Source organism: Pistacia vera, unplaced genomic scaffold, assembly GCF_008641045.1.
Source record: "Pistacia vera cultivar Batoury unplaced genomic scaffold, PisVer_v2 Contig192, whole genome shotgun sequence".
Lineage (NCBI taxonomy): Eukaryota > Viridiplantae > Streptophyta > Magnoliopsida > Sapindales > Anacardiaceae > Pistacia > Pistacia vera.
Window position 1 is genome coordinate 825855 of NW_022195993.1, and position 27917 is coordinate 853771.

Consider the following 27917-nt stretch of genomic DNA (forward strand, 5'->3'; position numbering starts at 1 on the left):
GATTACTTTTAATTTAAGAAGATAACTTTCTTATAATTTAATGTTTAAAAAGTAGTTGGTAAATAATTTTAAAAAACTATTATTTTTATTTATATTGATTTTCATAAATAAGTTGGTAGTAATTTTTGAACTCCTTATTTGATTTTCTTTTGTATTTTAAAAGTCACGACAAACCTAAATTGATCATAAGCCTATAAATAANTGCTCAAAAATAATTTGACTAATGTGTAGAAAGATGGAATTTAGATCCTCTCTTGATATGAATTTATCCTAACTTTAAAAGATTTTGTGATAAATATGCATTTTAATCTAGCTTCGATAGTTTGAAAAATGAAGTAATATATTAATGGCTAGTTATTGAGCTTAATACGGCATCAAAAAGGCTATATAGAGCTTTAAGCTTTAAGTTGCCTTTTGATAGTGGGTTTATGAATGCAATTGTCCCTAACAAGGCCGACATTTCTAATTCTAAGTACCCTATTGGGATTACTTTTAATTTAAGAAGATAACTTTCTTATAATTTAATGTTAAAAAAATGTTTGGTGAATAATTTTAAAAAAATCATTATTTTTATTTATATTGATTTTCATAAATAAGTTGGTAGTAATTTTTGAACTGCTTATTTGATTTTCTTTTGTATTTGAAAAGTCACGATAAACCTAAATTGATCATAAGCCTATAAATAACATTTTGAACTTCATCTTTATTCCTATGCATATAGAATTAAGCACGATTGCTTCTTTATAGAGCATAGTCTCAATATGTTTGTCATAACAATAAACTTCTTGTAATCTTATAACCTTAATAATTAAATCTCAAAGTTTAGAATACTAACTTAAACGTTGGAGGATCAATGTTAATAGAATCAGATTTATTGGCTTTCACTCGACCAATATTTTATTTTGAAGATTACTTATTTTAGAACCAAATCTGTTTGAAACCTTCTTAAAGTTGAACTTAAACATATCTAAATTAACATCTAAGTTAATTTTTTTGATTTCTCAACACAAACAAGAAACAACTTGAACCTATAAATTAAGATGATTTTTGTTCAATAATACATAATGTTTTAAGTTGTTATTTTCATCGAATTTTCTGTTAAAACTTGAAACCCTCCTCAAGTTGAACAACCTGAATGTGGGTTTAGTCTCAATTAATCGAACACATTCAATGGTTTGAAGTAAGAAGATCTTCAAAGTGCCAACCATGTAAGATTTTTGGTTAAGAATGGATGATTGAGGGAGTGTCCATGTGAAAGGTATAAGTTATAACTATTCTTCTTCTTGTCCTCTTCCTCCCCAAATTTAGCGCCCCATATTTAAGCGCGTGGAGCCATTCACTTCTCCCAAAAATGATATATATATATAAATATAATTAGTTTTCACCATGACTAATAATAAACATGCACGTAAGGTTAATGTTTTCTGTACAGCAAAATTAACAATTGTAAGTGAATCTGTATAAAAGAGAATATGAAAAAATTAATGGAATTGGGGAAAAGGAAAAGCCACCTTGAGGGAAAAGGTGTGTTAAAACAAGTACTTGGAGACACACCCCACCTCCTCTTCCTCCTCCTCCAAATCAAAAACCAAAATGCTTTTTCTTTAATTTCAAGTCTTTATTATACTTTTGTTTGGCTATTGAAGCTAGAGCCCTCCCAAGTTATTATCAAATTATCTCTTCAAATCCAAACAATACTTAAAACAAAAAGGATAAAAACAAAGGAAAAAAAATTTAAAAAGCAAATTCTCTTGCTTTGGGGACTGCAAGTGCAAGCTTGCTCACAGCTCTCAAAGCTGTATTCTGAAAAAAAATTCCTCTTCCTTCTGCCTTATTACCCACCACCACTCCAAAACCCCATAAACACATGCTCTTCAGTTTCATTTGTCTTCTTCATCATCACCTCCACCATCTCCAGAACCCAAAACTAAACCCCCTTCATTTTCTTTGCTTCTTATTCTCTTTTGAGTTTTTTGTTGGAGGTATTCAAGTTTGAGTTGTTCAAGTTTCATCACCAAAGATGATTACTGCTTTAGATTTTTACCATGTCATGACTGCAATGGTTCCACTTTACGTGGCCATGATCTTAGCTTATGGCTCTGTGAAATGGTGGAAGATTTTCACTCCCGATCAGTGCTCCGGCATCAACCGTTTTGTTGCTCTCTTTGCCGTTCCTCTTCTTTCTTTTCATTTCATCTCTACCAATGATCCCTACGCCATGAACTTTCGGTTCATTGCTGCTGATACTCTCCAGAAAATCATCGTTCTTGTGGTTTTGGCTATTTGGACAAGGGTGAGCAAAAGGGGTTGTTTGGAATGGACAATTACTCTCTTTTCTTTATCAACTTTGCCCAACACTCTTGTTATGGGGATTCCTTTGCTTAAAGGAATGTATGGCGAGTTCTCCGGGAGTTTGATGGTGCAAATTGTTGTGCTTCAATGTATTATTTGGTACACTTTGATGCTGTTTTTGTTTGAATATAGAGGTGCCCGGATGCTCATTTCTGAGCAATTTCCAGACACTGCTGGCTCCATTGTTTCCATTCATGTTGACTCTGATATCATGTCACTTGATGGGAGGCAGCCTCTTGAAACGGAAGCTGAGATCAAAGAAGATGGGAAACTCCATGTTACTGTGAGAAAATCTAATGCCTCAAGGTCCGATATTTTCTCTAGAAGGTCTCAAGGCCTTTCTTCAACAACTCCTCGCCCTTCAAACCTCACCAATGCTGAGATTTACTCCTTGCAATCTTCAAGAAACCCAACTCCTCGAGGCTCTAGCTTCAACCACACTGATTTTTACTCCATGATGGCTGGTGGACGCAGCTCAAACTTTGGAGCTGGTGATGTTTATGGCTTGTCAGCTTCAAGAGGCCCAACTCCAAGGCCTTCCAATTATGAAGAAGATGGTGCTGCAGCCGCCACCGCCACCGCCAAGTCAAGGTTCCATTACCACCCCCCCGGTAGTGGTGCAGCCCATTATCCAGCTCCGAACCCTGGAATGTTTTCACCAACTGGGTCCAAAGCCGCTGCTGCTGCGGCTGCTGCAAATAATGTTACTACTGCCAAGAGGCCTAATGGTCAAGCTCAGCAGAAACCTGAGGAGGGTTCAAGAGATCTTCATATGTTTGTTTGGAGTTCAAGTGCTTCTCCAGTCTCTGATGTGTTTGGTGGCCATGATTATGGAGCTAATGAGCAAAAAGATGTTAGATTATCCATGTCTCCAGGAAAAGGTACTAGTTAATTCATTTAGTTTAGCTTCATTTCTGATTAAACTTCGTTTTGTTTTGCTAATCAATTTGATTGTGTTTTCAGTGGAGGGTCACAGGGAGAATCCTGAAGGAGAGTACAACATTGAGAGAGATGATTTCAGTTTTGGGAACAGAGGAATAGAGAACAACCATGAAGGAGAAAAAGTGGGAGATGGAAAACCAAAAACTATGCCACCAACAAGTGTAATGACAAGGCTGATTTTGATTATGGTTTGGAGGAAACTTATCAGAAATCCCAACACTTATTCAAGCTTGATAGGCCTTACATGGTCACTGGTTTCTTTCAGGTACATTAAATCTGTCACTTTCCGCCTAGATTAAAAATCCATCAAATTAAAATCTTTTTTGTTTGTGCTTTCAATTCAATCACTGGTTTTTGATAACATGTTTCTTGGTTTTGTTTTTGTTTCCTGTAGGTGGCATGTAGAAATGCCTGCCATTATAGCAAAGTCTATTTCCATTCTGTCAGATGCAGGCTTAGGCATGGCCATGTTCAGTCTTGGTCAGTGATAAATTCCATCGAGCAAATTCTTTTACTTTTTCCTGATTCTCTCTCTCTCATACACTTTTTCATAATTAAGTGTTGTAGCAAAGCAAGCTAAAACAGTTAGAAAGCAAAGTGAGAGTAACAGTAATGGTCATGATAATGTGTTGGGGTTTCTCTCTTTCTCTCTTTCTTTCTTTTATCTTTAAAATGTATAATAATAATGGCTTGTGATGGGGTAGTGGTGGAGATGATGATGAATATGATAAAAGAATTCAAAAATAAAAGAAAAAACCCACCAAAATAAAGAAAAAAATTTGATTCTGACAAGTAAAAGATTTGTAGAGTAATGGGGATGCTTTTGATGGTAAATATGACAGGTTTGTCATGGCTTTGCAACCAAGGATCATAGCAGTGGAAATTCCATTGCAGCTTTTGCTCTGGCGTGAGATTCCTTACAGGTCCAGCTGTCATGGCAGCCGCTTCCATTGCTGTTGGGTTAAAGGGCGTTCTGTTACACGTTGCCATTGTTCAGGTCTCTCCCTCTCTCTCTCTCTCTTTTATCTCTTGTCTCTGTGCTTCCTTCTGACACTACCAAAAATCTTACTTAACTCACATAACCTCCAAAATCTTCACTTTTTATTTAACTATTTTCCTCCCCCCAGATAACTTTTTTAATTGCTTTTTTTGTTTGAATGTTTGAATCATCATCATCATCATCATCACGATCATGCACCTCTGACTGTCACATTGATACTCATAATACCTACCCCATAACTTCAGTTATTATCATCCATCCCCCCTCCCCTCAAAAACACTCTTAATTTCTCCACTTCTCCTGTTTTCAAAAAGTATTACAAACTTGTTTATAACACAAGAGATCCTAATCATATACATTCTCAAAGATTTTCACAAAAATATTGCAGATTTAACTGGTTTTTAATACTGAAAACATTGCATATTTTATTGGATATAATATAGTTATATAATGAGGCCATGCCCTTACAGGGAGGTAGAGCAGAAACATTGAATCTTCTTGGGGAGAGTTTTAAATTTGGGCAATAAAGTTTTGATGGGAATAGTGAGAAAAAAACAGGAGAAGGGGAAAGAGTAAATAACAAAGGATAAAACAAAGCACATGCATAGCAGAGACCACTATAATTAATCCAACTATAATATGGAAGAGATTAGTTTAATTAATAAAGATTTATTTGATTAATTAATTAAGGTTATTGTTTGTTTTCATTAATGAAGAAGAAGATTGAAAAAACATCTATCTCTGCCATTTTTAACATTTCCTTTTGGTTTAATGTATTTTGATTGCAAAAACAGGCAGCTCTCCCACAAGGAATTGTCCCCTTTGTCTTTGCTAAGGAATACAATGTACACCCTGATATTCTAAGCACTGCGTAAGTATATATACTTTCTCAACATGCACCATTCATTTCATCGGATTATGTTATTTTATTCAAGCAACGTTATCCCATCTGAACGATTCGATTATAATTACAATGACCCAGATGAAAAATAACGTTATCTTTGTCATTGAGGTAACGCTATTTCGTTTGAACTACTGGATCATAATCTAGTAATGACTTAGATGTGGAGTAACGATAATTCAATAACGGCCTAGATAAGAAGTACTTAGATGGGAAATAACGTTATTTCTGATATCGTAGATATATATCATCTTTCCTATTATAATTATTTTTTTGTCACCAACTTTAATTTAATTTTGGTTGTAGGGTTATATTTGGGATGCTAATTGCATTGCCCATAACACTTGTTTACTACATTTTCATGGGGCTATGAAGTGGCTAAAGTTATCAATTTATCTTTGGAATCCTTTTGGAAAGGCCATAGGGTTAGTAGGGCACCCACAAAGGAAGTGGAAATTGAAACGACAAAGAGGAGCAATTTGGAATATTTCTCATCAAATGCCTTTTTTTTTTTTTTAAATTTTAATTTTCTTTTTCTTTTTCCCCCTTTTTGCTAGTAAAATTGTAAAATCATGTTTGTAGTTGATTTATAAAAGGTATTTCTCTAGTTCAATTCTAATTAGTTATCTCTTAGGTTGAATTTCAAGAATTATATTTGTGCCACTCAATGCACAACAAAGTCTATGAAGAAAAGAAAGAAAAAGGAAAAAGAAAAAGTGATCATCAATATCCAAGAATGGGATGATTCCACAATCCCCTTGCATTTGACGCTAAATTGTTCTATTTTCATTGCCAAGATTATAAGCTTTTCTTTTCTTTCTTTTTCTTTTCCTATTTGTTTAGTCTTATAGATAATCTAAAAAGTTGGAATCCAATGGTGGGTAATTGAGTTCGATCCAATTTCAAGCTTCTTTTTCCTACATAATTTGACTTTGCATCCGTGGAATAATAGATCACGAAAACCCTAAAGGCAGAATCAACTTGATTGCCGCATATTGCTATTATATACCATAAAAATAACTATCTTCAACTTTTCTCTCACAAACCCATTGAAGATTACATGATCGTTAATCTAGTCTATCCCAGATAGATTAGCAGACTATTAAAAGGGAAGAGACCCATCTATTTCAGGCAAAAGTTTAAGTTGATTTAGACTAACGATACTTGAAATTTAGTAGATTAACAAACGATAAAAAAGGGGAAGAGTAGATTTTGGTGTGATGACATTAATTAATTAAGTATACTTAAAGATGAATAAGAATAGTTTATGAAAGGAATGGTTAAATTTAATTAAGAAAAGATAGTGCAAGAAGGGACCCACAATACAAGATGGGGTTTGATTTGATTTAGACCACTTTGGAATATTGGGAGACAATAGTCACATCCAAAGTTTCTTCTCCTTTTCTCACTCTTTTTCTTCATCTCCTCCTTATTCTTTTTAGTTACACATTTTGCCCTTTTCTTTCACACCTTTCTTTTTCACTCTTTGGTATATGTTTGTTGCTTTGTGTAACATATCTTTTTTGTTTAATTAACAATTAATTTATTTCATACATATGCTTATGTTATGACACATCAAATTAATCAAACACATTATCTCTTGATTATTGCTATAATTAATTAATTAATTTACTCAGATATACTTCAACCCATTTGCTAATTAGGTATAAAGTAACGTTATCTTACTAGATTCATTAATCGATTGATTTAGATAGAGGTCTTGCAAATTAATCAAATATGTATGAATGTCGAAATGATCATTTCAATGAACAAAGAGCTCCAATGAATGGAAAAAATGGGGGAAACAAAACCTTTGCTCGATCAAATTTAATTAAAAATGAAGCTGTACAATCATATTGACAAATATTGAAATTTTATTTAAATATTTTGAAATAGGAAGTGATACTTGAATTTTTCTACTAAATAGTAGTTCTATCAATTAATTAATTGAATAAGATGGAAGAGTATTATTTGATTTATGGATTGATGGATGACTCTAGGTACCATGAGTAAAACATGGAGCACATAAAAACAAGGGTAGTTATTATTTCGTTATCGTTTATTAACAATAAAATACGAGATTTCAAACTTTTCTAAAATCTGACTTTTTTTTTTTCCTTTTGGTTACCAAGGGTGTCCAAGCTAGTTTGCACGCATATTAACTATCCCTCGAGACCTTGAGGTTGATAGCTGGATAAATCCAGATAGTGACCACCCCTATTAACAACCCAAGTGGATCAAACTCAGGGCCTCTTGAGTAATATATTTAAGAGTTTTAGTTGACCGCTGGACTACCCAGTGATGGTTTTTAAAATCTGAACACTTGAAAATATTTGAATAAACGTCAATACGTTCATCATGCATGTGAAGAAATTTGATCAAATTGTAGGTGCTTGGGCACATGTTTAAATAACAAATAAATTATTAATTGATTGAATAAGATGGAAGTGAATTATTATTTGATTTGTTGCATGGATTAATTTGTTATTGATGGATGAGTCTATAGCAACCAAGAATATATAAGACACGGGGCACTAAAAAACAAGAAGAATATGTCACCATGCATTATAATTATAAAATTGTCTGTAAATTATTGTGCCCTTAATGGGTTATAAAACATTAAAATAAATAAATAAATAATTTAGCATTTTCAGTGGTTGAGGTCAAGATTCTCCTCCATTGATATTACTACATATTGAAATTTTACAATTCCAATTTCTTGGGTAGGGCTGAGAAATTGACTTCCTATATATATATTGCATTTGCATGCGTGAACTACTTTTGGGATTTTTTCTTTAATTTGATTTGATATTTATTATGATTTTAGTCAATTAATTAATTAATACACACACACACATATATATACACATATGTATTAGGATTTTTTTTTTTTTTTTACATAATTTTTTGATATTATTTTTATCAGTCATTAAATTGAAGCATTTTGAGTGATTACGATTAATGTTAAATGTCGGAAATGAAATATATGCTAAATATTATAATCACAAACGTTCAAAATGCCTCGATTATTATCTCAATGGTTTGAAAATTGTATAAGAATGAAAATTAAAGATATGGTCATATGTTCATCCTTTGAAATTCTCTAAATTAAATAATTTATTACTCACAAATAAACCCATATTTATGAAAATTAACTTGCTTAATTTATTAATTTTACAAAGGGATTCTCATTTAGTAAAGGCTGCATTAATTTAAGTTAGTAATTAATTTATTATAGTGAAATATGCCCTAATTTAGGCATGTTTCACTTTCATAAAATAAATTAATTAGTGACTCAATAACATCTTTAATTATGAAATGGTTTGAAAATATTATTATAAAATGAATCGGAGATGATAAGATTCTCATTGAATATTATAAAAGTAAAAGGATATCATCACTTTTCATAAAGTTTATGAATCAAAGAAGAACATAAATTAAATTAAATTAAATTCCATTAATGGGCAATGCATAGTTGCGTAATTAAAAACCCTTCTATCTTATAAAATTAGATCTTATCATTCTATGTGTAGCACCAAGTGTTATATCAAGCTTGTAATATAGGGATAAAATACTTAATCATATGGTGTCTAAGTTAAGTATATATTTCTATGGCCCTGGCTTAAATTTGGGTCTTTTCGGCTAGTTTAACTAGAATTGTAATTCTTGACGTTTTTACATAATCAAGATCGAGAAAAGGAAGTTGTTCAATTATTGACTCAGCGTTGAATCCATAAGTAATTAAAAACCCTTCTATCTCATGAAATTAGATCTTATCATCCTATGTGGAGCACTAAGTGTTATATCAAGTTTGTAATAATGTGAAATGCTGTATGCATATTGTAGGAAGCAAAATATGGATAAAATACTTAATCATACGGTGTCTAAGATAAGTATATAATTCTATGGCCTTGACTCTAATTTGGGTCTTTCCTGATAGCTTAACTGGAACCGTAGTTCTTGAAGTTTTTACATGAATCAAGAACGAGAAAATGAAGTTTTTCAATTATTGACTCAACATTGAATCCATAAGTAATTAAAAACCCGTCTATCTCATGAAATTAGATCTTATCATCCTATGTGGAGCACCAAGTGTCATATCAAGTTTGTAATAATGTGAAATGTTGTATGCATATTGTAGGAAGCAAAATATGGATAAAATACTTAATCATACGGTGTCTAAGATAAGTATATAATTCTATGGCCCTGACTCTAATTTAGGTATTTCCTGATAGTTTAACTGGAACTGTAGTTCTTGACATTTTTACATGAATCAAGATCGAGAAAATGAAGTTTTTCAATTATTGACTCAACCTTGTTATCGAATCCCACTCGGTGGAATATGGAAGTACTTATGGCAGAACATGGAAGTACTTATGGCAGAACGGATAAGTTTGATCCTTTCCATTAAACAACTTATTACCAGGTTAATAGATCACTTTGAAATGACATATACATCACAGGCCATGAAGCAATTAAAAACTCTAGTTAATTCCGAAAATACCAGAAAATTATTTTCAAAACCCTAGATAAAATTGGCAAGAGGACGCCAATCTGAAAATCCTATAATATTATTATATGAATCAAAATGTGGGTGAACTTTGAGCAACCCAGAAAGAAGAAAAATATGAATAAACTTCATTTTGTTTTAGAGAGGATGAAGTAAAAAGATTATAAACAATAATAATGCACGCACTTGTATGGCAGAGATCAAAGAAGGGCAATACTTTTAAACTAAATTTATAGTGGGGAATGTGAAAGTAGTACGTATAGATGAACATAGTCACCAAAACAAAGCACTAAAAAGTTTCGTAAAAGAGAAGGGGCGCAGTGGGCAGTGGCCACCCAAAACGTCAGTGTTGTCTTTAGCACCTTTGAGAAGAAAGAAAGATGGGGACTCTCCATCGTCTGTGGGTGAAGGTGAAGGTGAAGGTGAAGGGCCTGAAGGCTAGCTAGCTTACATGCATTTTCATGTCTCCCACTAACTGGTGTTGGGTCGGCCATTTTCTAGACAAACCTTTGTGGCTTTCTCACGTCTGTATTTGCCTTGCCTTTCCTTTGCCTCGTGTTCTTTGTTATTTTGTACACAACTATATGTTATCTAATGTGGACGTTTCGACCTTGTTTATCAACCAATGGTTAATTGGTTTTCTACCTTCAGGAAATACTAACCTTTATGGGTTTTTTCATGGTATATGTATTTATCTTGCCTTGCCCCTTAAATTTTAATATTCGTTATCATATACACAACAATAACCTTTGTGTATATACAATCATATCCTACTTAATATGGATGTTTCGATCATGTTTATGATCCTAATTTTTCGATCTCTATTTACCTCGCCTTGCCCTAAATGTTTCTCATTTTATGCACAACTTAGAAATATACAAACATCTTCACCTTCGAAACTTGTTTATCAAACTGCAGTTAACGTCTTACTACTATTACTCATCTTTGGATAGCTCAAGTGGTAAGACGATCGTTGGAATGTATGGTTAAGACGCACAATTCTAGATTCGTATTCTCATGACTCCCAAAATTTAAACAGGTAATCATGACGGTGGAGTCACCTACAGGGATTAATCAAAGTGCACAAATTGGCCTACACATTTTGTTTAAAAAAAAAAAAAAAAAAAACCTTTATGGTATAAATAGTTATAAAATTGTATCTTTTACCATTTATTTGCATTAGTTTGCACTGTAAAAAATACAAGAATATATATCTACATTCCAGAAGTTATATATTTATATAGAATTTTGTGCATATAAAGAGTGAATTAATAATGTGGGCGTGTGGGTTGTTTTATTCCTAGGTAGGTGGATTCTCATGGCGACTATAAGACAATGGAGAAGGAGATAGAGTTTGCATGAATTATTCAATCTTTCTTTGTAGTTTTGTTTCACCATCTCTTTCACCAACCTTGACCCATCTATCTTATCACTCCATCTCTAGACTCTTTATATTTAAATTGTAAAAAGTGTCAATTGCACGTGAAAAGTGAATTCAATTGAGTTTTAATTATATGAAATCAAATTAATTATAATATTTATTACTTAAATTTCTTTGGTTTTAAGGCTGCCTTGGATTCTCTCCCTTGGCCTTGAAGCATCAAATCTTTTGTTTATTTTCCAATGAAAAAGTTGTAGTTAAAAACTAAATTACATCTCAAAATTTTGACCACCCTCTCTCACTTCCCTATATAGCCATGAACCATATCCATGCATCCATTCCATTAACTCAAAGATTAAGACTCTCATATTTTGATTAATATATCCATATTATTTGATTTTTAAATTTTTTTAAGAGAATTCAAATCATGACTATTAGATGTTGAATTGGTCTTACGTTGCCAAGTTCGTGAAATGTCACGGTGTATATATATGTGATTAGATTCCCTCGAGCTAGCTTTTGAAATTAAGTTTTATCTTAAGTCAATTTATCATGGTATCAGAATCATTATGATACCCATTTATCAATGACAAAATTGGATCGGATTTTGCCGTTTTTTCTTCTGTGATATCTAGATATGACATGAGCAAAAAAAAGATTGTCTGCCTTAAAAGAATGTCTTAACATTCCACCCAAATGGAACTAAAATTCAAATTAGGATGCATAATAAAAGAGAATAAAATAACTATAAGCCATTAAGCCATCATGAAGATGGAGAAAATTATTGGATGCAAATTGGATATAGAGCACAATCTTAAGTTGACAAGACTTAAGATGAAAACTTTCATTTTCAATAATGCCTTCAAACATTATAAGACCACTAGATTAATATTATATCTAGGAGAACTCAACAAATTCATGCATACATTAAAAAAATATATATATATAAATGGGACTCATAATGTACATAATCCAAGCATATAATTGCTCAAAGTTAATTATTTTTATGAGTGGGAAATTAAATAAATTAATTAAGAGTCCCTTAATTGGTATGGTAATGATTTATTATTAATAATATTAATTATAATTTTTGAAGTACATTAAAGGATAATCAAATTATTTAGTGCAAAATCTAATTGGATTATACCCAAAAATTATATATATCTATCTATGTTACCTGACCCAATAAAGCACTAGCTTGCCTTGTTTCCATTCTTTAGAGAAATTAAATAAAGGACTAATTAAATTAAAGCACTTTATAGCCCAAGTTTTATTCAAAAGTTTGCTTTTTCAAGCTCAACTTTTCAAATCTCATATTATCTTCTTGATTTTACAAAAAAGAATAAACTTTTAAAGATTTTGTTAAGGAATATATTCAATCACTAAAGGCATATTCAAGAGTATATTATATAATATAATGTATTATATATAATATGCCTCTATTGGGATTAGGGTTCATAAATTATTTTTTGAAACTAATTAGCTAAAAGGTTTGATACTAATTGAGAAATGATTTTGCTTATTATAATTTGATGACCCTTTTCCACTAAACAATGTATAGTGGGATTCTTGCTTTGCGTTTTGACAATTTTAGTGATTTGGGTTGGACTGGTCTTGGATTTGTGTTGGGCTCACCTAATAAACTTAGGTCCAATTTACATAATGTAGCTTACACAAACTTGGCCCAAATGCATCTAAGAGCCAGCCCAAAAGGAAAAGAGGCTTACTAGATTAGCCCATAATATTATCGAATTCATGGTGGGCTGCTCTGGGGAGCTTCCTGTTATATTTGAAAATATCAGGGGATTTTGGTACTTTAGAAAATATCAGGGGAGATTAAAAGTGGCCTTTTAAGAGTTTTTTTAAACAAACACGTACCCAATTTAAACTCCAGTTCCTTTCCTCCACTGCTACCGCCGCCGCCGCCGACGGAACATAAGGCCAGCCTCAGCTGCTCCACTACTTCTTCAATCTGGTTCGTCTTCCTCTAATATTTTGAACTCTTTTTTGTAAAGTTCAAAGTTTCATGTGTTTGTTTCGTAATTATCTCTATCAAAGTACTATAGGAATAAGAATTTTCTTCAATTAGATCGAAAATTAAAGTGCTTTGCTAAGAGAAATGTGTATCTAGGTTATAAAGATGAACTGAAAATGAAGATAGAAAAGAAGTATAATATAGGCCATATATATGGAGTATATTCAATCAAAGTATCAAGGTTAAATTTACGAAAAAATAAATGTAATTCTTTACATGAACTTCTGTTATTCTTTCATATTAGGATTTCAATCATAAAGTTTTTGATTTTTGAATCAATTTCAGTGCAGGACCGAAAATAATGCTTTTCATGAGGAAATTGAGGCATCATCTGTTTTCTTTACTTACTAATAGGGGTTATAACTCCGTTCGGATTTCACACCTCCAAATTCCGGAGAGTTGGAGTCGCGTAAGAATCTATGAGCCTCTTGGCTACTCTTTGAGGTACTCAGGTTTTAAAACTGGTGTCTTGGTAGACCTGAACAGATTCGCGTATGCAACTCGATTTTTTGCGAGTATGACTGGAACGATCTTGGTCCAGGCTCGAGACCCTGCAAAACTGAGTCTGGAAATAGAAAATGCAGTTGATGAGCGTAGATATGCTGATGTGTGGAAGTTCTTTGAACAACACATACAGATGGATGGGTTTCCTCGAAAAACTGTTGTGAACAAGGTTATAACAAGTTTTGCTGGAAGCCTTGACAATACATGGCTTGAGAAGGCTTATGGGGTGGTGGAACAAGCTTTTGAGGAAAGTAAACAGAATTTGTTTGAAAAGGAACCTTTGATTAATCTCTCTCTCGGTTTGTCTAAATGTGGTTTACCAGTTCCTGCATCAGCTGTTTTGAGGAAGCTGGTACCAACAGAACAATATCCTCCTGTGAGTGCCTGGTCTGCAATCTTGGCCCACATGTCGCTTACAGCTTCTGGAGCTTACCTTGCGGCTGAGTTGATTTTTTAGTTAGGTTATTTATTCCAAGATGGGAGGGTAGACCTTCGTAAAAAGAGCAATGAACCTTTGATCGCTATGAAGCCTAATACTGCTGCTTTCAATGTTGCTTTGGCTGGGTGTCTTGTTTGAGACCACGAGAAAAGCGGAGCAGCTCCTTGATGTGATGCCTCGAATTGGTGAAAAAGCAGATGCGAACTTATTGATCATAATGGCTCACATATACGAGAGAAATGGGCGAAGAGAATAGCTAAGAATCGGTCGGAATCCAGCTAAGAATCGGTCGGAATCCAGCGAAGAATGTTGAAAACTTAAGCCTGACGACACCGGCGATTGGAGGGCCCAATGAGTCAGGAACCAGAGGGATATTGGATGACGGACGATGGGGAAGGTGATGGAGGTGACCAGGGGTTTTGCCGCCATCGAAAATGGCCCAGATCCAGTGAAAATCAAGACGGTGCGAAGTCACTGAGGGTGTAATTGAAGTGATTTGAAAATAAGATGGTTAATTTTATAATTTTAGTAATTTAGAGGTTAAAACATAATTTATTAATATAGGGTTAATTATGGTAATTGTACCCTTACTATCCTGAAAAATGTTAACAGTGTTATTTTAAGGGTGGGAATCTGGAATAAATGGAACTTGAGGTACCAACTTGGGATTTCGTCAAACCTTAGGTGGGAATATGTGGTTTACTCTATATTTTATTTTAAACTATTAAATTAATAATATTTTATTTAATAATAACACTTTATTGGGTCTAGAGGGCTAATAGAATTGGGATGAAATATTTATATATAAAATACATATATATAAACTATAGTAACTGCCACTTTGACCTTTGGGCATAACTAAATCAAATATTTAGACCATTTTAATTAATAATAATTGCTTTTAAGTATTCATAGAATATCTTATTTAATAATAATACTTTATTGGATCTAGACATCTAAGAATTAGGATGAAATATATATATATATCCCGTGAAGGTCACGCTGCCCCCTTATCCCCGCCCTCTCACCAGCGAGCGGGATCGTCGTCCACTGACCAGGGAGCGGGACCCTCAAATACGTCATTAATCAATAAGTTGGAGATCAATTTGCAAGTTCATTCTATGAATAAGAAATAAAGAATTTATTACGGAGCTTAGCAATGGTAGGATTTAAGTTGGTTTCATCTCCTTGTGATTTAATAAATTATTCGCAAGGTGTCAATTGCAATTAATTCAAACCATTTGTGATTTAATTCACAATCTTTTGGTATTGTTTATAATTAATATATAAGTTTACTTATAAAAATTGAATTTAGTGAATCACATGAGACTATGGTCAGCGTGTGTGACAATCCCACTATGTAAATATTATTTATCTTATTCATCATTTATAATTCAAATTATTTATCTTCAATATGTAGAATTGAATTGTCTTCATCATAATTTATGTAATTTATCTTTTAAATGTGAAAAATTAAATAAATTATTCATATATATTAATAATTATAAGATTAATTAATAAAATAATTTGTTTAATTTTAGTTATGATCATATTAGGGTAAGTAATCAAGCATCTAATCCTCGTAAACCCAACTTATTATATACATTTAATTTTGATGCACATTTTACTTAAACAAAACCCTACCAAATTCCAATTCGCAAGTAAAATAATTTGTTTTCCTTACATACAGTGAAACAATTGAGGTAATAAATATAAATAGTACAAAAGAAAGGGTATTCCCAAGGAAGTTAAATGTCCATAAGTATAATAAAAATGAAATAAGAACAAATTCCCATTTAGAAAGTCCACTCCTCAAAACTTTACAACAAATATTAATCACTAATGGAAAAATGCCTAACTACTTGGACAAATTTAAGACCATAGATTAATGATCTTCTTCCCAAAAATATCATGCAATTTAAAAAATCACTAGTATTTTAATTAACAGCCATGCACTATCAAATTAATGCTAATAATCAAACCATATTTTATATATTTGACAAGCATATGAATCTTCATCATCATTTATCTTTTTTTATTAAATTATATGTAAGTTGAAAGCAAAAACCGGCACAGACTCCCATGTGTAATGCTTAACTTTAGTGATTTAATCAAGATTATAACCCGTATAAAAACAACTGTATAAGAATTTAATTAAATAAATACAAAGTTTTTATTATTTTTATTTGACAGAGGACGCTGTCAAATTATACACTCAAAAACAGAGTTATATAAAATAATTAAAATAAATAAAAACACAAAATCAAACACAAATCATTGAGGTTTTTATTTTTTAGTACTCCGTGCATTTTTTTTCTTTTGCAAATTGTTTTACTTACAGTTTTCTTTCAAGAATCAGTTTTTTTTAGAAGGTAAGTTTTCTTCTACAATGTGCATTATGTGTTTATATAGGGGACGAAATCTTACAACTTCCTAGGGGTTTTAAAAAATATACTCAATTGATATTTATTAAATATTTGTTTAATGACACAATCATCGATAAAAATACATAATCAAACATACATCAAGCACATAATGCCAAATTGTGAGATGAATTTTATTTATACTATAATATTATATTAAACTTGGCCGCCAAACCAATAGATGGATATAAAAGAATGTTAAAAAACACTCATAAAAAACTCATGACAATAATTACCTTTGATTACCTATTTAATATCCTCCCCAATGCCTCTGCTTTTTATTAACGTGATGACGGATTCAGCTTGCTACTTTAGCTTTTGAGACTTTCTATGTCTGCTGCAATAAATAGTATCATCAGATTTTACTAGTTTTTATATATTTTTTTTTGGACATTTTCTATCTTACATTATTTAATTAGTATTTTACAGCCAAAAAACTAGTTATCTTAAGGCAGCATCAAACCATTGCATAAATACATTCACAATATATTCTTTTTATGACCCATTCTGCTTAAAATATCATTATATAAATACATTCACAACATATTATTTTCATGACCTACTCTACTTTTTTATGCGTAGTCTGTCTTCATTCATAACTTAAAGTTTTAGAAAATGGATGAATAATTAATTGACATTGGGGTTTAACGAAATTTCCCGTTTTATGGAAAGTTCTTGAAAATAAATTAATTAAGAGATATTGTTTTAAGACAATATTAATTGGTCTTAATTATAAGTAATAGAAATATGGGAATAATTCATCAACATCAAACTTTAAGATCAATATAAATAAGAAACTTTTCTATATCTAAATTCCCATGTTTGAAATATTATGGTCATAGCTCAATAATGTCTTTTTTTTTTCATTTATTTATTTATTTATAACTCAGTGATTTATTTTATTGTAAATAATACCTTTTAGAAAAGCAACAACACGAGTAGGTGTGGAGGTTTAGTTAAAGACAAAAGAAAAACTAAGCTCACTGACAAAAAGAGTGATCCTCCCGATAGTATCTCTCAAGATATGCAAAAAATTCATCATGAAGCACAATTCAATAAGGTGCAATCCACGACAAATAGCATTGAGAAGTCATGTCTTAATCACCATTCTCGTAGACAGCCAGAAAAAGCAACTGATTCTATTGGTAAATATCATTTAATAATTTTTTTTTAATATTTTCTTGATCACTAAATCAATTCATTGTTATGTCTATCATGTACACTCATTATCAATATTGTTTGCTAGTTTATTTAATATTCATCTAACTTGAATTTACTTTTTTTTTTTTTTTTTATAATAGGAAGAATGGGCATACCGGATATGAGAACAATAAGATTTCATTATGGAGGATATTTTGTCTTTTCACCTACGCGAATGTATAGTAATGGTAGAGTGAGTGAGAAGTACTGTGATTTTGATTTGGAGTTCGAGTTTCTCATATACTTTGATTTATTGGATTACATAAAGAAGAACTGTGACTTTGATATACTCTGTGGAGACAAATTGTTTCACCTGAAGCCAAGAGTATCCTCAGTGATCTTGATGGGCTGCTCCAAATTGTTGATGATGATGACGTGAGAAACATGCTTACAAGTTACAGAAATACTAAGGGAATGCATGTTAACATGTTTACTCTCTCAGAAAAGAATGATATAGTGTCTTGCTATCTCGAAGAGCATAATCTTGGAAATGTTTCGAGAGAAGTCAACTAGACATTTTCAGAGGAACACGCATCAGATGTTGGAATTAAGGCATGGACATTAGGTTTTAATTTTAATTTATTCCGTTTTACTTTCATGCATTTTCATTTTCCAAATGTCATGCAGTTCTTAATTTGCTAATTAATAATTATTCATGTGATTTTTAGGTTTAAACACCAAAAAAAGGAAAACAAGAGGTCTTACGCGCTGCATAAAAATCATTACATTAGAAAAAAGAGAAAAATTGCCTATATAATTTGATGAGGATCATCAAGCTATTGATGAAAACTCAACAAATTTTGTTTGGTTTTTAGGACAAACAATTCGGAATAAGTCATGTTGTCCTTTACAAATAAAGGAGTGGAAAGAACTTAAAGAACATGAAATTGACCATATGTGGACCATTATCAAGGTAAGACAGATATGAAATAAATATTTATAATATTTTGTATGTTGTTTAATATATTAAAGTGTAGAATTTGAAACTTATTTATCTTATATGCTCTTCAGGAGAAGTTTGTATTTGAAGAAGTAGAAGGAAGGAAAGAAGTCATTTTTGGTCACATGAATGCCTTATATAGGGATTACAGATACAAAATGAAAAAAAGATATTTTGATTGGAAACAAACTTACCAAAGTCGTCCGAAAAACAAGCCTAAACTTGTTCATATGGACGATTGGAAGTATTTGGTTAATTATTGGAGTGAGACAACCTTTCAAGTAAGCATAACTATTTAAGTTACATTTTAACATAATTACTATGTAATTATAAGATATAAATATTATTGCTTATTTTATCATTACAAAGGAAATGAGTAACAATAATAAGACAAGAGATCAAAGCGGTCTATGCCTTCATACACAGGAACTAAAAGTTATGCTCGACTCAGACATCAAATGGTATGAATTTGCTTTCAAATATGAGATTAAGTTTAATAATTCACATTCATTATTTTTTAATCAATATGTTCATAACTTTTATTATGACAGCAAAAGAAAAATGGATATACTCCTTCTCGTGTTGAAGTTTGGATAGAATATTGCAAAAGAAAGAAAGATAAGCAAGTTGAATCCAGTATAGAAGACATTATTGTAATAGCTTTGTATTCTCTTTAACTACTTCTTGATTTTTTATTATGCACACACAACCAAGCTAATTCCATAAATTTGTTTTGCAGTCACAGTTTGATCGATTAAAAAAACAAGTAGAAGGACAAATCTTATTAAATGATGATGAAATATTTGAAGAGGTCCTTGGTCCAGAGAAGAATGGCTATTTGCGTGCTTATGGTCCAAGAAAAAAGTATTACCAAATATTTTGGAATTAGACCAACTAAAGCACAACTTATGAAACAAGTACAAACAACTAGGAAGGAAGCAAATGAAAGGGTGGAGGAGGCAAAGAGGGAAGCAAATGAGAAATTAGAAGAAGTGAAAAAGCAAATGGAGGAGATGAATAGACGATGGGAAGAAAAGTTCATGATGATGCTTATAATTCAAGGTCAACAATCTTCAACAAATAACCAAATCCCTTTGGATGAAATTGTAAGTTATTTTGAAAAATGCATATATATTATGAAAACCATTTCTCTTTTACATTAATCATAAAGTGATATGCAATAATTACATTAGTCTATATGATTAATCTATTTTTTTTTTTTCAAATTTGATATTGCAGGTTGGTGGAAATTCTTAAATGGTTAGGAAATATTGCTATGACATTGATGATTCATCTTTTGTAAAAAAATTACTTGATAACATTTTAAATTATTAGGATGAAGGATTTTATGAGTAGACAATTATTTGGTTGAAAATGACTTTATTAATGTATACCTTTTTATGTTAGAAATTTTCATATGACGTCATATTATCTATTTAATATAAAAGAATTGTTATAAATTTGTAATTATTATTAAATTTGTTAATTATAGCAATATTCGTACAATTAATTTTAATTGAAGCAATAAATTATAAATTTTTTACATAAATTATTTGTTCCATAGTAAATAATTATAATATTTAGCTACAAATTAAAAGTATTTATAGCAAGTTATTTCAATATTTAGCTATTAACAAACTATGTCCATAGCAACTAAATTTCACATATAAATATGACTTTAACATGTCCATAGAAAATAATTATAATATTTAACTACAAATCAAAAGTATTCATAACAAGTAATTTCAATATTTAGCTATTAACACACTATATCTATACAACATCTTTTCATATACAAATATGACTTTCATATGTTTGTAGCAAAAAAAAAAAAATATATATATATATATTTAGCTATGAATTCACTATATATGTGGCGAATGATATTTTCATTTAATTACAATTTTAGTTGTCACGTAGCCAAAAGGTTAATATATTTGCTATGGATATTATTTTTGTAGTATAAATTTTCAAGATTTAGTTATAAATTTATATTTTTGTAGCTAAAATGCAAACATAGTTATACAGACTATTCTCCATGGCTATAAAGGCAAAGTTTTTGCTACAAGCTTACTATTGTTATGGCAAAAACATTTAAGTTTTTAGTGACATATTAATCTCATCTATAGCAAAAAATATAAATTATTAGCTATGTAAGTAAAAAGTTACATGGCTAACTTTTAGCTATGCCACTTCTAGCTACGATAAACTACAAAACATTGCATTTGTAGCTAAACCATTTAGTTACGTAAATTCATACTTTTAGCTACAATGAACGCCATAGCTAGAAATGCATAATGTTGTAGTGCATCCTAAACCTTTTGATACACTGATATGTATTATACGATACGATACGTATCCATTTGTATTTTTAAAAATATCAATACAAATCAATACGATTTTATTAATTTGGGCTGAAGGCAAAATAAAATTTTCAGGTCATAACTAGGTCACCTAACCCGATTCACTAAAACTTGCCCAAATTTACTCATTGTGCGTAGAGAAAATGAAGAGGAACATATGTTACCCATTTTGCATGATAACAATGATACAAGTGGAGATATAGATATTGATATTGATCTTAGAAATGATATGAATATTGAGAGGAAATGATATAGATCTTTAATTTTGATTACGTAATACCATAATTTAAAGCCAATAATACTACAAAATTCATTAACTAATATTGGGGATGATATTAATTTTTAGAAATTTTTTATTATTTTATTATTTTTTTTGAAAAAGGCGCATCCTACAATACGATACGCGATACACGATTCAAAAAAATTAGTCAAAGTATGGTTGTCAAATCGTGTATCGTATTGCGTATCGAAAACCTAATTTTTTAAATCATGTATCGCGTATCGTATCGTATCGTAGGATATGCCATTTTCAAAAAGATTAATAAAATAATAAATTTTTTCTAAAAATTTATATCATTTCATAGATTAATTAAAGAATTTTGGGTTTTAAATTATGGTATTAAGTAATCAAAATTAATTAGAAAATTAAAAATTTATATCATTTCCTCTCAACCATTCATATAATTTCCAAGATTATTGTCAATATTTATATCTTCACTTGTATTATTATTATCATGCAAAATAGGCAACACATGCTTCTCTTCACTTTCTCCGTGCGAAATGGGTAAATTAGAGTAGGTTTTAGTGAACCGAGTTGGGTGACCCGGATCTGACTCTAAATTTTTTTGGGCTTTTGGCTCAAATTAACAAAATCCTATTGATTTGTATCGATATTTTTAAGGATACGAATGGATATATATAGAAGTAAAAATCTACCTGTACGAAAGGGGGGTCTGATCCTGTGAGGTTGAGGCCACTAGCGATCTGCTGCACCTGCACACGTAGAGAAACACACGTGTGAAGCGAACGGGAAACACCGGGGTGGTGTCTGACGTAGGCACTCCGACGCTCATCTCAGCAAGGCTGAAAGGCTAATATAGTGAGGGCTAGGGAATAAAAGGTTACCGGAAGTCTAGTCGGGGACTGTGACTACGGCGGTGATGTGAAGCTCTCAAGTCAGAGCTTTCAGTGTGAAGGTATAATGTAGTCTCCTTTGTGAGAGGGCTGACCTCTGCTTATATAGTGACTGTCTGGTCTCCCAATCCTGGTAGAAGTAGGAGTCCTAGTATGACTCTGATGCAAACCCTAGAAGAATTAGGGCCGTGGTAAGTTGTCTTACCAGTGTCTGAATAGGAAGGTAATTCTGATTAGGAGAGTAACTTCGAGCAGGAAATTGATCAGGAATAGGAAGGTGACCTTGAATGGGAGATTTGATAAGGAGTAGGAAAGTATTCTGAGGGGGCCGTGGGCTCTGGATTCGCCCATGGACCTAGGAAATTGACTGGGATTAGGAGGCTTGTGCCCACATGGTTTGGGCCGGCTATATCTTGTACCGAATGGGCGTAATCCGGTTAGGTCATATCGGGATTGGGCTTGGCTTCTCCTTCAGTGTCGGGCTCGTTTTCCTATTTGGGCCAAGGATGATTTTTTGCCTTAACAATACGTATCGTATCGTAGGATACATATTAATGTATCGAAAGGTTTAAGATATACTCTCTGATACATGTCATTAGTAACCTATATCGTATCGTATCATAGGACACATATCGCGTATGGTAGGATACTAATAACCATGAGACAAAACTGAGAAATTTTGGGCCAAATTACATCACACGTGGTGAACATTTATCCAGTCATTTTGGTTGAAACTTTCATATTTTATAAAAAATTAAACTATCTCAAATTGCATCACACGTGGTGAGGATTTATCCAGAGCTTGTTTGGTTGAACTTATGAAAATTAGCTTATAAGTAGTTAGGGCTTATAAGCTAATTTGATCTTATAAGCATTTGAAATTTTAAGCAATTATGTGTTTGATTAAAGTACTTATAAGTGACTGATATGTAGTTAACGCGTTTGGTAAAATATTATTTATAAGTAAATTTTATTATTAAAATGACTAAAAAGGATACTATATTATTTTATCAATTAATAAATTGTACAATGAAATTTTAAAATTAAATAGGAATAATGTGGTAATATACTTGGTCAAACTAGCTTATAAGTCGGGTGTTTATAAGCTGCAAACAAAAAAAAGCAACTCCCCCTCAACTTATTTTTTTTAGCTTATAAGCTCAAAAAAATTATAAACAAACATATCAGTTTAATTTTAGAGCTTATAACTCTGACAAACACCCTCCCAATCATTTTGGTTGAAATTTCATATTTTATAATAAGTTAAACTTTTGTTTTGTTTTTTTCTTTTTTAAATCAAAGTGTTTGGATTAGTTTACATGCATCTCGATTAATCCTCAAGAGAAACTAGCACATCAACCCACTACCATAACCTTCCATTATTACTAATTTATCTTAACCATCCAAACTACTTATGGATGAGTCTTTTTATTTGTTATTCATTATATAAATTCTTCTCTATTGTAGTTAGACTTGATATATATTAAAAATTGTTTTTTATATTGACTTACAGATAACATAACACGTAAATTTCATTAATGCTATAAATTAAAAATAAATAATATGGATAATGTTTCCTCATCTCTCTTCCATACCCACATGGGCACATGGCTGACTCTAACTCTTACTCCCACGAGTAAATTACTTTTTCCCAACACAATGTTTTTTTTCCCACCCAAGGTTCACCTTGGTTACTTTGCCACCCACAATGTTTCAAAATACTACTTTACCACCCAAAGATTATTTTCCATTAATATCCAAAATACACTTTACTTTCTCAGTTAGTGTTTCATGAGTTACTAAGAGCCAGGGTAAGAAGGGTTTTATAGAGTGGAGGCTGATGGATCAAATGATGTTGATCAATTGAATATTTGTCGCTATAATCAGTCAAAAATCAGCTAAGAGCCTAAGAACAGGAAACCTTAGCTTTGTGGTAGCCAACAATCGGTCAAAAATTAGGGGTTTTGTAGAAAAGAGACTGGAGGTTCAAATGGTGGTGATCAAGAGAATTTTTGCACCAGAATCGGCTTTAAATAGTAACAGAATATTAACTTTGGGTGGGAAAGTAGTATTTCGAAACTTCCAGGGTAGAGAGTTATTAAGGCAAACCTTGGGTGGGAAAACTTTTATTCAGTTCATATTCAAGTATGTTCAAAGTTCCAAATTGTAACACGTACTTTTGTTGCTCATGCAATTTTTAAGACGAAACACTCTCAAGACTTTAAAGCAACGCGTTCGCTCTTCACTTAGCAAACTCACAAAGAGAGAGAGAGAGAGAGAGAGAGAGAGAGAGAGAGTAGATCAGAGATTGGGCTTCAATTTGATCCAAGAGTTTCTCCAGAGCTCGCCTTGCTGTTGAAGCTTTTTAGTTTTTAAAATTCGGAACCCTTTCAATTTGTTTGTTTGGGAATTTTCTTGAAATTTTTCCCAAGAACCAAACAGAGCTCAGCGTCTCCGTTGCTAACTGTTAAAGGCCCCTTCTTGACCATTTTAATGTATTCTTTATCCTTATTCATGGTTCTTTTGATTCTAGCAAATTTGAGAGTTTTCGTTTGCGTATGTGTCTGGTTATTTAGTGTTGGGTTTTAGGTCAAACATATGTTAAATTTTTGTTTCCAGTTTCCATGTTGCTTTTCAAGCTATTAGACATATTCTATATGACAGATTTTGCTTCTTGTATAACCCTTGGGTCGATTACATATTTACATACATTTGCATTATTTTACTCTGTTTCTTTCGCTATGATATGCTTAGTTGATCCACATTTCCAACAAAAAATTGTGATTATTTTTCTGACAAATGATATAAGATTTATTTATTTTTCGATAGTGAAGCAACAACATTAGGTATGCTTAATCAGTTAGAATTTTCGGTTGCACTGGGTTTTTGGACTCTGTTTTGGTCGAAGTGGGGGGAGAAGGATTTTTCTACGTGTATTGCTTCCTTAACTAGAACAGCATAAATTCATTTATTTTATCATTTATTAGAGCAAATGGAGAGAGAAAGAGAGAGAGAGAGAGAGAGATAGCGGTGATCAGAGCTTGAGCTTCAATTTATATGCAGCAAAAAGGGAGAGAACACAACTCTGGTTCCAGATTTTTCTTCAGAGCTGGCCTTGCTGTTGAAGGCTTTTAGCTTTTAACATCAAACCGCTTTCAAAGTTTTTGTTTGAGACTTTTCTTGAAATTTTTCCCAAGACTTTTCAATTTGTTTGTTGAAGGCTCAGCGTCTCCGTAGCTATCTTTTGCTTCTAGCAAATTTAAGGGTTTTTGTTTGTGTATGAGGTTTGGTTTTTTAGTGGTGGATTCTAGTTCAAACATATGTTAAATTCACAGTTAGGAGGACACTTACATACATTTGCATTGTTGAATTTTGTTTCTATTGCTATGATTAGTTTTTTGTCCGTGCATGCTTAGTTGATCACATTTCCAACAAACAATTGTGATTATTTTTCTAACAAATGATATAAGATTTATTTATTTTTCGATAGTGAAGCAACAACACTAGGTATGCTTAATCAGTTAGAATTTTTAGTTGTAGTTAGTGTGTTTTTTCCAAGTGTTTTATTTGTTGAATATTTTGAAGGTTTTAAACTGATTTTTTTTTTGGTTTGTTTTTGTTATGTAATCAGTAATGTAATTCTTCATCCAAATTTTACTAGGCATGTTTATGTATAGAATGTAGAAACATACTTTTTCTCAGGTTGTTTTATGAGTTTGAAGATTCAGTCAACATGGTGGATTGATTCTGCAAGTGGGTTTGTATTCAATTATTATTTTGTTGAATATGTTGAAGGTTTTTGGACTCCCTTTTTGGTTATATAATGAGAAATGTGATTGCATGTGGTGAATCTGTTTATGTGTAAGATATTGTAATGCTTCTGTGGTATTCAAATTATTGTAACTTTGTTTCATTTCTTTAGAAATCAAATTTTAGCAGGCTTTTGTTGAGATTCTTCAGGTTGTTTTTTGTGAGTCTAATGAGTCATTCAACCTAAGAAATCCAAATGGTTGAATGCCGTCTTTATTTATTTTAGACTTGGAATTGGAATTCATCTATGTAATGAGTGATTTACCGAATTTTTTCATCTTAGATGAAGTGTGTGAATCATTTGGAGTTGTTCCATAATATCAACAACGAAAACATTGCAAACCAAGGGCGATTGCTCGGTTTGGACGTAGGAACAAAGTACGTTAGAGTGGCTATTTTTGATCCGGATAATAAGCATGCAATAGGTTTGAAGTATGAGTCTACATAATTTAGTTTTGTAATTTAATTTTTGTTTATGGGGGTGTTAATAGGTAGAAATTAGTTACTTTTGTTTTATATTCTTGTTGATTCAATGTTGCAGTGTTCTGTATAGGAGTGATGGAATTGATTACAATTCTGATGAACTTATAAAAATGGTAAAGTTTTCCCATTACTTTATATTCTTACTTCCTTTTCTTTAAATTTATTTGTATGAATTACTTTAGTGTGGCATTAAGTGAATATCTTTGATTGGATTTTGTCTCAAATTTTTTGAATGATATCTTTGGATCAAATTTGTAGGGTTATGATTGTGTATTCAGTTATTGTTAGGTCTTCCTTTGAGGTGAATCTTGTGTTTATAGTATTTATATCGATTTGGCTGTAAACTAGATTATGATAGATAACTTATTAAGTCAACTTATAATCCTTATTTATGTAGATCTCTAAGAATAATGTCAAAGGTTTCCTTATTGGCGATCCATGCTATAAACCTAACATTATGAATGTAAGTTTTCATCACATGAGCTATTACTATAATCTTTCCTTTAGTCTCTAATCTCATTAAATTATTTTTGTTTGGTTAGTCATTTATCTAGATATCATTCAACTTATTTTTATTTGGTTAGGAAATGCAAAAAGAAGTGGCGGATTTTGTTGATATGCTCTCTACAACAGGAAAGCTTAAAGGTTTAGAGTACACCTATCAAGATGAGAATCATTCAACAAAGGTGAGTGCACTATAATACAATTTGTTCATATCAGCATAACTCCCCAGCAAGGTATGACATTAATTGTTAGACAGTATCCGAATTGCAAAATGTTAATGCTAAGTAGCAGTCGATTATTATTAAATAAGATAAAAACAATTTAAAATGTAACAGCCGCCAAAAACACAATTATGAATTAAGTTACATGAAACTATTAAAATTTAGTTTAAGCTTGACCGTTTATTTTGCATTTTCTAAGTGCCTATTTATTATATTGTCTTCGGCTTTAATAATTAACATGACTGAATCTTATATTCATATTGTTCATAGGAAGCAGAACAACTCTGCTGCTTGTGTGATATTGCAGGTGAGTTCTTCTTATCTCTATATATGTTAGTTTTATTATAGATAATACTTAGCATTTTGTAATAAAAAGTATTATAAGTTCTTTTTATTATTTAAATATAATATATTATTAATTGCATTTCACATAGCTATCTAGATGATGTGAACCAATCAACCAAGTGAAGTGGAAGGGATACGTGGAAAAGAAGTAGAGGAAGTTTTTTTTTTATTTTTTTTTTATTTTTGTTCTTGTGGCTTTCAATTTGGTTGTATTTTATTTTTTCTTATGGATGGATTTACTTTTCAACTATGACTTTTTTATATTAAGTGTATATCTTTATGTTTTTTATTAATAAATTTACCTGCTACTTTCGAGTTTTGTTTTATGATTTTTATTCATTTTTTATTCTAATTTATTAATACAATTAGGTAAACTTGACTATTTTTTTCTGATTTAGCTCAAGCATATGCATTATTTGGTTCAATTTGA

At 31.5% G+C, this 27917-nt stretch overlaps 3 protein-coding genes across 3 annotated transcripts; all 3 read left to right on the forward strand.

The window, feature by feature from the left end:
- Positions 1 to 1508: 1508 nt before the first annotated feature.
- On the forward strand, positions 1509 to 5802 carry LOC116127488 (probable auxin efflux carrier component 1c). The gene is given in 8 exon segments (XM_031413149.1): positions 1509 to 3233; positions 3316 to 3559; positions 3689 to 3778; positions 4137 to 4168; positions 4171 to 4197; positions 4200 to 4291; positions 5089 to 5165; positions 5502 to 5802. Coding segments are annotated over 8 exon segments (1842 nt in total). The 5' UTR covers positions 1509 to 2020; the 3' UTR covers positions 5569 to 5802.
- A 7178-nt stretch (positions 5803 to 12980) lies between these two features.
- On the forward strand, positions 12981 to 14657 carry LOC116127641 (pentatricopeptide repeat-containing protein At1g03100, mitochondrial-like). Its single transcript, XM_031413285.1, has 2 exons — positions 12981 to 13061; positions 13407 to 14657. Exon 2 carries the CDS (start codon positions 13423 to 13425, stop codon positions 14080 to 14082), a length of 660 nt encoding a protein of 219 aa, XP_031269145.1. The 5' UTR covers positions 12981 to 13061; positions 13407 to 13422; the 3' UTR covers positions 14083 to 14657.
- Positions 14453 to 27917, forward strand: LOC116127528 (putative pre-16S rRNA nuclease). The gene is made up of 6 exons (XM_031413182.1): positions 14453 to 14527; positions 26218 to 26366; positions 26476 to 26530; positions 27002 to 27103; positions 27413 to 27449; positions 27886 to 27917. Exons 1-6 carry the CDS (start codon positions 14453 to 14455, stop codon positions 27915 to 27917), a joined length of 450 nt encoding a protein of 149 aa, XP_031269042.1.